This window comes from Hordeum vulgare, chromosome 4H, assembly GCF_904849725.1.
Source record: "Hordeum vulgare subsp. vulgare chromosome 4H, MorexV3_pseudomolecules_assembly, whole genome shotgun sequence".
Classification (NCBI taxonomy): domain Eukaryota; kingdom Viridiplantae; phylum Streptophyta; class Magnoliopsida; order Poales; family Poaceae; genus Hordeum; species Hordeum vulgare.
In genome coordinates, this window is record NC_058521.1 from 507,360,332 (window position 1) to 507,369,537 (window position 9,206).

At 45.7% G+C, this 9,206-nt stretch overlaps 1 protein-coding gene across 1 annotated transcript; it reads right to left on the reverse strand.

Moving 5' to 3' along the window:
* Positions 1-2,031: 2,031 nt before the first annotated feature.
* LOC123446716 (flavonoid 3',5'-hydroxylase 1-like) lies at positions 2,032-3,764 on the reverse strand. Its single transcript, XM_045123273.1, has 3 exons — positions 2,889-3,764; positions 2,540-2,796; positions 2,032-2,430 (listed from the first exon to the last, which is right to left on the reverse strand). Exons 1-3 carry the CDS (start codon positions 3,744-3,746, stop codon positions 2,058-2,060), a joined length of 1,488 nt encoding a protein of 495 aa, XP_044979208.1. The 5' UTR covers positions 3,747-3,764; the 3' UTR covers positions 2,032-2,057.
* Positions 3,765-9,206: the final 5,442 nt, after the last annotated feature.

Genomic DNA, 9,206 nt, shown 5'->3' on the forward strand with positions numbered 1-9,206 from the left:
TGTCGGGTGACGGACGCATCGGGCTTGCCGTCTACTGCGTTGTTCGCTCCGCTCTTGCCGTCTCGGCACTGGCGCCGTGTTGCCATTCCAGGTGTCGATGCTGACGCACTCATCCACATGTTGTACCATGCCGACCGTCATCGTTGGCTTCATCTTGTACTCTACCGAGACCCTGCCTCTACCGAGCGACGTCCCTGACCTTGCAAGCAATCATCTTGATCACCCGCCTGTCCGCGGTCCGCCTCATCAATGTCGTTCGACTGATCTGGCCCGTCGGTTGCGAGCACCTACATAGTTCCCATAAAGATTGTCCCGAGTACAGCGCACCCCTTCACCAATCGAGCATCATGCTGCTACTATGACACCTCATCGAGCCGTAGCGCGACCGCCCCGTGGTTCTCCACGCGGTTGCACCAACTCACGCATTGCATCTCTGTCACCCCTCGGGTTGTAGTGTCGCAACACGCAATCTCTGCCGCCATCCGAGGCAGTCCACGTGGATGGACCAACCGGCACTCCGCCGTTGTGCGCCCCTCTGGGACGAATATTCACGGCACAGGGTCCACGTCGTCGCCCCTGAGGTCTTCCCGCCATCACCCCGACCCGCATGATGTCGCATCGCCCCTTCGGGATGTACCACTGTGGCCCATGGTCCCCTCCGTTGTCCGTGCACACCGACTATCCGTGGTATGTGTCGCGTGGCCTCCCTGGACACAGGAACGTCACAGTCTTCCCCGCAACTTCGAGCATTATCGGCATGCTCCAAACCAGTCGACGCTTTTCTTCTGCGCCGCTGCCCCGAGCCGCACCGCCTATCCACCCCCTTCATCTTTGTTCAGCACCAGCTCATCACCAGCGTCGCCGTTATCTTCCCCGACCACTTCATCTACTCCGAACACCACATACAACATCTGCCACCAGTAGATTTGCGTTGCAACCATCGTCGGGTCCTTCTCTTGTAGCCCTCTCGATATCCCGGACCAGTTGTTTAGGTCACCATATACACATGTCCGGTGTTGGCAGCACCGACGCATGGCTTTGCCCCGATGTGTTACCGAGCCTGGCAAACTTGGAGCGGTGCATCGTCAACATCGCCTTCGTCCGTCGCCACATGCCCGCTGCTGGCTACACGGGTGTGTGCATTCATCCATGATGTGTCCCTACGCTTGGCAAACCCAGCACGACGTGTCATCAATAACATCTTCTTCCCGACGCACCACTACTTTGAGATCAGTGCACCCAAGACTAAATGGGCGACTCCTTGCACCCAGGGCTCCATGGAAACTTCCTCGACACCGGTCACCCCGACTCGACATCGACCATGCTCTCGGCTACCTCGACAACGGCACAAAAGGACTACCACCTTGGTTAAGCAACCTAATAGGTTTTCACTCCAGCCACGACTTCCACGATGCATCAACAGTTAAGAATGTGGGGAATGTCCGTCGGCTTAACTTTGGATTCTTCTTCAGTCTCACCGTCTGCGTCACTTCCGTTGTGACTGCGAAGGAATGTTGAATATTGTGATTATTAGGAAGTATAGGATAGACTAGGATTTGTTTATGTTTTGTCTTGTACTTTAGGATGATCATGTATTTCTATATATATCCGCAAGAGACTCAAACAATACAACGAGGCTCAAACAATACAATAATCGATTCCATCAATCTTTTTTATTCAGTTCTACTTCCTTCGTTCCTAAATATAAGTTTTTTAAGAAATTTCACTGGGTGACTATATACGAAGCAAAATGAATGAATCTACACTTTAAAGTATGTATATATACATCTATATGTAGTCTTTTAGTAGAATCTCTAGAAAGACTTATATTTAGGAATGGAGAGAGTACTTTCTTTGTATCTATAATTATAGTTAAGAAAAATTAGACTCATTTTTTTAACTATAATTATTTACGTACTGAGGGTGTAACAACTAACAACGAAGAAGACCAGTCGACCTAGGAACAAATTAACACGACCAAGCTAGACGTCTTCTTATTTACTTTTTTATATGTATATATGTAGTCGTCGTCGGAGCGGCGGCTGTATAGTAGGGTATCACTCGTACGCGCTGGGTGCCAGCCTGGGCCGCACGATGGCCCTCACCGGCACCTTCTTCTGCAGTGCAAGTCCGAATTCCTCTTCCATGTCCATGGCCGTCGCCCCCTCTGGTATCTCCCAGTCGAACGCGTGCACCAGTGCCCCCAGCATGTGTTCCACCAGCGCCACTCCCATGCGCGCCCCCGCGCACATCCTTCGGCCCGCGCCAAACGGGATCAGTTCGAAGTGACTCCCCATGGGCTCCACCTTCCTCCCCTCCTCGGTCATGAACCTCCCAGGGTCAAACTTCCCCGGCTCGGGCCACACCGCCGGGTCCCGCCCGATCGCCCATATGTTCACGACCAACCTCGTGCCCTTGGGGATATAATACCTGCAGAAGGAGGAATTAATATTGACACGAGGTTAACCGAATTGTATGTTCCCGTCACGGGTTCACAGCATGGACATGCGTACGTGTGATCGGTGATGGACTAACGTACCCCTGAACTTTACATGGCTCGGTGGAGACACGGGGGAGGTTGAGTGGTGTGGAGGGGTGCTTGCGGAAGGTCTCCTTGCAGATGGCACGGAGGTAGGGGAGGTGCCGGATGTCGGATTCCTGGAGTAGGCGATCTCGGCCTACCACCTCGTCCATCTCCGCCTGCGCCTGTTGTAATATCGCCGAGTTCACCATCATTTCCGCCAGCGCCCACTCGATTGTGCTCGATGAAGTGTCCGTCCCCGCCGTGAACAGGTTCTGTGATGGTGGCATGCGTTAGAGGGCCAGATGCATGTGCACACATGTATGTGTGTGTGGTTTAATTACCCTAGATGTGATTGTGTACGTACGTTAAGTACAGCTTTGATGTTGAAGTCTGTGACGCCGTCCTCCTCGGCATAGCCACGACATGCGATCAGCCGGTCGACAAGGTCTGTACGGCTGTTCCCGTCTTGCTTCCTGTTAGCCATGGCCACCTCGTGATCGACCAGCAACCGGCTCCAGGCCCTGTCCAGCCTTGTCGTCAGCCGCCGCATCCTCCGGCCGAGCCCCTGCAAGTCCATCCACGCCACTGCCGGCACAAAGTCGCCAATGTTCACCAGCCCTGCCGTGGTCATCAGCTCCACCACCATCTCCTGGAACTCCCTCGTCGCCTCGCCGTCATCCTCGTCGAGGACCCGCCGACCCACCACCGCCTGCCCGATCATGTTTGCCATTGCGCCGAACAGGAACTCCGGCACCTCCAAAGCCTCGCCCCGCCGGCTCATTGCACGGACCATACGGCCAACCTCCTCGTGGCGCGTGTCGGCCCAGTCGTCGAGCGCCTTGGAGCCAAGGAGGCCCGCGCTGCACTCCCGGCGCAGGCGGCGCCACTTGGGACCATAGGGCGCGAAAACGATGTCCTGGGCGCCGTACGCCAGCACCATCGGCGCGGCGTCGTCCACCGGGCGGTCGAGGAAGCTGCCGCCGTGGTCCTTGAGCAGGAGGCGTGCCGACTCTGGTGTTGAAGCCACGACGAGGCCTTGCCTTCCAAGGGTCAGGTGCATGATGGGGCCGTGCAGCCTAGCCAGGGCTGCGAGTGCTCGGTGCGGCGCGCGGCCCAGCAGGGGTAGCGCCCCAACCACCGGGTAGCCCCGCGGGCCGGGAGGCAAAGGCAGCGGCGCCCGTTTCGCCCGGAGAATGACCCCAGTGAGATAGTGGAGAACCATGTACGTGATCGCTAGGACGACCAGCTCTCCAAACATGGTATGGTAGCACTACTACCTAACTGCAAAATCGATCTCGTGTTGCACTACCCAAGTACTAATACACAGGAGTGAAGTATTTTATAGGGCTTGTTTGATTCGGGCAACCTAGCTAACAGTCAAGGGTGGAAGATGGAGTCCAAGTACTCCTACTCCCAGATAGCATGGATGCATGCTCTGCCGAGCAAAGGAAAGGGCATAGCTAGCTAACTAAGACACGAGCACTACACACGACACACGCGGGGATGGTTGATCGGTCCGTGCTATGCTGTGCTGCTTGGCTGGGTTTGGCGCCGTAAAACGTGTCACCTTCCTGTGTACTATCGTGGCGATCGAGGTAGCGGTGCATGGCCATCTGTCTTGTTCGCCAGGTAGGTGCATGTGCTCGTAGTCGGCCCGTAGGAAGCTACACTACAAACCATGAGAAAAGAGACTCCTGTGCACAGAAGGTCTCGTGCATGCCTAAGCTGTCCGAGCCGTCCAATTAGTTGGACGTCCATATGCGTACATGCTTATCACCTTTGCTTGCAATAGCTTAGTCATAAATTAATTTTAAAGGGCCCCATGAATGCATGCTTTTTGTGAGAGAGTTGCATGCGCCATCCGTCCCATCTCCGATGACTTTCAATTTTATCTTCGAATTTTGTTTTACTCTATCTTTTGAACCGAAAATTCAAATTAAGTTTCATTTGTATATTTGTGTTGGTCATGATTTTAGCCAAGACTGATTTTGAATACATCCCGACAACCTTTTTTTAACGAAATCAAAGTTTCAAACGTTTGAACTTCATAATTTTAAACATTTAAGTTTTATGAGATTTTACAACATTTCATATGATTTTGGGTTTCCGGGCTTAGGGATCAGGTTCAGGGTTTAAGTTTTAGTTTTAAAACTTGCTAAATTTATCGTTGTTTCTGTTACGTTTTAGTAGTTGGAACATGCTTCATGCTTGGATTTGTCTCAAGAGCCTCGATGAATTCCACACGATGGTACACAAAGTTTTAAATTTTAGTTTTTGAAACTTACGATTTTGTCGTTTGCTCATACCAAATTTTGGTACTTGAAACTTAATGAAGATTCAGGGACTCAACAAAATATATTCACAATAGTTCTTATTTGGAATCCCTCGTCAACATGAATAAAAATACAAAAATTAAATCAGACTTATCATTCAAATATGAAGAACCCTGCAAATTGAAAGTCAAAAGTAAAAGAATGGGAGGTGGGATCATGGAGCTTCAAAAACTGCCAAAAAAAGGTTGCATGCAGGGGGTCGTCCAAAGTGAACAATCGACCAATCTATGCACGGGACCTCTCTATGAGATTTTCTATCACAATATAGACACAAGTACTTATATAAACATGTATACACTCATCCTCTATGATCATACATACACATCCTATCCCTATGAACAGGGCCGGACCGATAAAATCCGAGGCCCTGTGATAAACTAAAAATTGGGACCCTATTTATGAAAAAACTAACGAGCATTTATAATGTACGTATATGTTGTAGAAAAAATTATAATTTATGTAATGTAATGTCTTACATAACAACTGGACATACAAAAAAGTCATACCTATTCAACCCACGTTGCTATTTATTTGAACATCTACATTCTTTTAGTATTTTTTAAAATGAAATCTACATTATTAAAACACAAAATAAGAAGTTAATTTAAATAAACTTAAACTTATGTAATAGCATATGTGAATTGAAGATCATGTGTTAATGTTTGGTAATTAGACAAACCTCACCAATAATACGGATGTATTGTGATTTCTAATCAAGAAAATGTTATCGAAACTATGGGCACGAACTGATCGTCAATTGCACCTAGCGAAATCCCTCTCGGATCTGGCACATCTGGAGCTGGAGACTCGAGCGGCAGACCGGCAGCCGACAGCCGATAGCAGGCCTGACCGGCAGGATTAACAGGCAACAACGGCAGCGGCAGGAACGAGGGCTCGAGGGTCGAGGCCAGGCGGCGACGTTCCGCAGCAGAGGATCAGATTCAGAGGAGGCGCCAGTCGGCGACGTTCGGCAGCAGGTCGGCAGGCTTCGGCACTCGGCAGACCTAATCAGGCCTGGACCTAATACAAGAAGCACTGACGAAGCCACGAACCGACCAACGACACGATCGATCGAGTCGCCCTCGCCCTCGCCCTCGTCCCCGATAGCAGCGTGAGCCTCGCCCTCGCCCTCGTCGCTCGCGGTCGAGGCCTTCGGTCTAACACCAGCGGACTGCCCATCGGCCCAGTTTTTTCTTAGTACTAGGCCGACTTAATCGCCCCCCACAATGGAAAGGGCAGCTACATAGCCGATTTTGCTTATTGATGAATATATTATTGCTCTAAAATACAAATTATTCAGTTATATGCTTGATAGCTATGTATTTAGATGTTTAGCTCCAAGGAGACCTTGCGAGCTGGTCATTGGGCCTTGAGTTTCCTTTTATCCTGATGGTGTATAGAATATATTCCTATGGTTGCATGATAAGTGAATGCTTGTGATAATTATTAATTAATTTAAAGTGAGTGAATATCTATTAATTTTAAGTTAGAAATGTTGAGATTTGTCTAGATGTTTTCCTTGTTGTTATTGCTAAAAGATATCTAGCAGATAAGGACAAAATTTTCTTGGGTTTGCAAAACTTGGTGATGCTTTATCGGTACTCTATCAAGATGATGCTATGGATTCAAATTATGTCTCTAAAAATTCTTGAGAGCTTATATAACTTTTCTTATGTAATTGTTTTGAAGTCCAATAAGCATGTGTGCATCTTTTAGAAAAATTAATGATGTCAACAATGTAGTACACCCGCATTAGCTTTCCCAAAATTTCATTCTACACTAATGGCTCAACTGGTTTTTCATGTGAGCATGCTATTTCTACAAATACTACGATAAATATACTACTTGTCATGTAGATATATCTTTGTGCTTATTACTGGTTCATCCTCCCGAACTAAGACCTAAAATTTATCTTGTCGTGACATTTAATTTTTTCTATTCAGTCCACGTTATTAACCCTTTCTAAATTTATCATTCTAAGCAAAATATTCTTTATGAAAGGCCTCTCCCCCAAAAATAAAACTTTAGTTTCTTGCTACGAGCTGGATCTTGCTCACATCCACATTTGGTTATTCTCTTTATTTGAAATATAGTATAAAGTTTCTTGGGTAGTAAACATGATTTATGGTACAAATTTTCATGAAGTAAGCTTCCATGTAAATGTGAGGACTAATTGTGATGTCCCCTTTCTTGCCGAGCAACATGCATCAAGAGTAATAGTTGAAATTCGGTGTTGCAATATGTTAAGGATCATGAGGAGATTCATTTATATGTGTGGTGTCATCGCACTGGCATCTAATTGTGCCACCCTCCTCGGAGCGAAACCTGCCACCACCGCCGTTGAGGACATCTTATTGTGTGATGAGCATTGTATTCCTCACCGCTCAATAGTTTCCACTATGTGGTGTTAAATTTCATCCACATGCTTTCACACAAAAATAATACATATATATGGTGTGAAGTTACTCTTGTGTAGCATGATCTTAGCATGAATTCTTATGCTTGATAGTTTTGCATTTTGATGATGTACTGCCCACATTCTTAGATAGGTTCATTAGGATGTTGTTGCTGAAGATTTTTGAGACATGAATGATGCCGACACTACTCCTTCATAGTCTTCTAAAAAAATTCACTATATATTTTTTTGTTCAGGGTATATCCAATTCTTGATGTTTGTGTTTGAAGGGTTTATGGTGTTGGTTTCCATAGTTTGTGGAAATCGGCATGGAAAGGTGTTCTGTAGAACAATAAAATTATTCATGGGTACTTACGAGACCGGAAAAAATGATGTACTATTGGACAACTATAGAAGTATGTAGTTGTTCATTTTCTCAATCCATAATCGATACATTCTTTTATCTTGATTACTTATCATCAAGGATCACTGGACATATGATAATTGAATGAATCAAGTGAACTGCATTGTGTGTTGTCCCCCTTCGTAGGAAGCATTTTTATGTTTCTTATTTGGATGATATGTAGAAGTATTTAACCCAACATTTTTGTACTCATAATTTGGTTGTCTTAATTAATACATAACTACATGAAACTTATATGTGGATTCGATTTAGGCTTTCTGTACGTAGGCAAAATCAGATCCATAGTGAGCTAAAATGTATTACTTTGAATCATCGGTAACTTGATACTTTTTTACATAAAAAGACATGATATTGTAGTTAAGTAAACTAATTATTTTCATTTATATAACCTTACAGGTTGGGTAACACACATTTCTCGTGGTACCAGCGGCCAACTCGGATAACAAACTAACGAGTGCATGAAAATCCGAAGAGGCACGGTGAAAAGTGAGTCACCTATGAGATCTAAAAAACATCCCAAGCCCCACGCAAAACAATATCCCCCAGCATTTCTATGGAAAGGGAAGTTCTAATAGAGGATACTGGTGGTCAGTTGATCTAATTATCGTAGACACTACCGGAAACTCATAGGGAAGCTCATGTGGTAAGATTTTAGACAGCGTGTGTACATGGTCAGCAAGCCACCTATGGGACTATTGTTTTCCCGCAGCATTATATTTTCTCCATATTGGGATGAACTGCATATCTCTTCTTTGGGATATCTTCACTAGTGTAATGCACCTTATTTCTAAGCATTAGGGTTCATTCATTGTCTTCCTTTTTTCGTTTTGAGTGAAGGTGTATTCATGTCAATCGATCGAATACCTTACTTTTTACCTTTAACTGTTTGATGCATGTTGTGTATGATTTTTCTGGGTACATTAGGGCGATCAATTTTTTAATGTTGTGCTTGTGGTAAGTATTCCTTTCCGTTGGTCGCATATCTCATATGTGATGGTCCCTTGGATTTGTTAGTGTTTAGTTTCAAAATTTTCGTCTATCAAAGGACTTTACATGGTTTCTCACAAAACAAAAAATAACATAGACTCATACGGCTTGAGTTAATTTGCTCAATATGATTCACTCATAAATTATATTATTGAGTGGCTTAAAAGTATTGTCAGTACTCCAAACATAAAGACTCGTGAAAGAAGAACATAGTTGTACCTTGTTGCTCACATGCGATAAACAAAAGAACCCTAAAAGTCTCACTATTGTGTTATATATTTAGTTATAATAGTATTTGGTTTTTAATGAAGAAATATTCTTATTGTTTCTTCATTTGGTTTCATGTGTCAATGACGCACGAGGACGAGGTCCACGAGTGCATCATCGCAAAATCATGGGAGGGAGGTACACATCTCATCCAGTGGAAAAGCACACTCTGAACATTCCATAACCCTTCATGGAACCATTGCAAGCGCGACGAGATCAACGCCACCCACCACCATCAAGTTGTAGAAGGCATGTATTGGTGCTTCCACGAAATCT

What these genes read in the sequence shown, in the direction of transcription:
- LOC123446716 (XM_045123273.1), bottom strand. Translation starts at nt 3,746, where the DNA reads ATGGTTCTCCACTATCTCACTGGGGTCATTCTCCGGGCGAAACGGGCG. An exon ending in ACATCAAAGCTGTACTTAAC is followed by an intron (nt 2,797 to 2,888) that starts GTACGTACACAA and finishes CCACCATCACAG; the next exon opens with AACCTGTTCACGGCGGGGAC. An exon ending in GAGCCATGTAAAGTTCAGGG is followed by an intron (nt 2,431 to 2,539) that starts GTACGTTAGTCC and finishes CTCCTTCTGCAG; the next exon opens with GTATTATATCCCCAAGGGCA.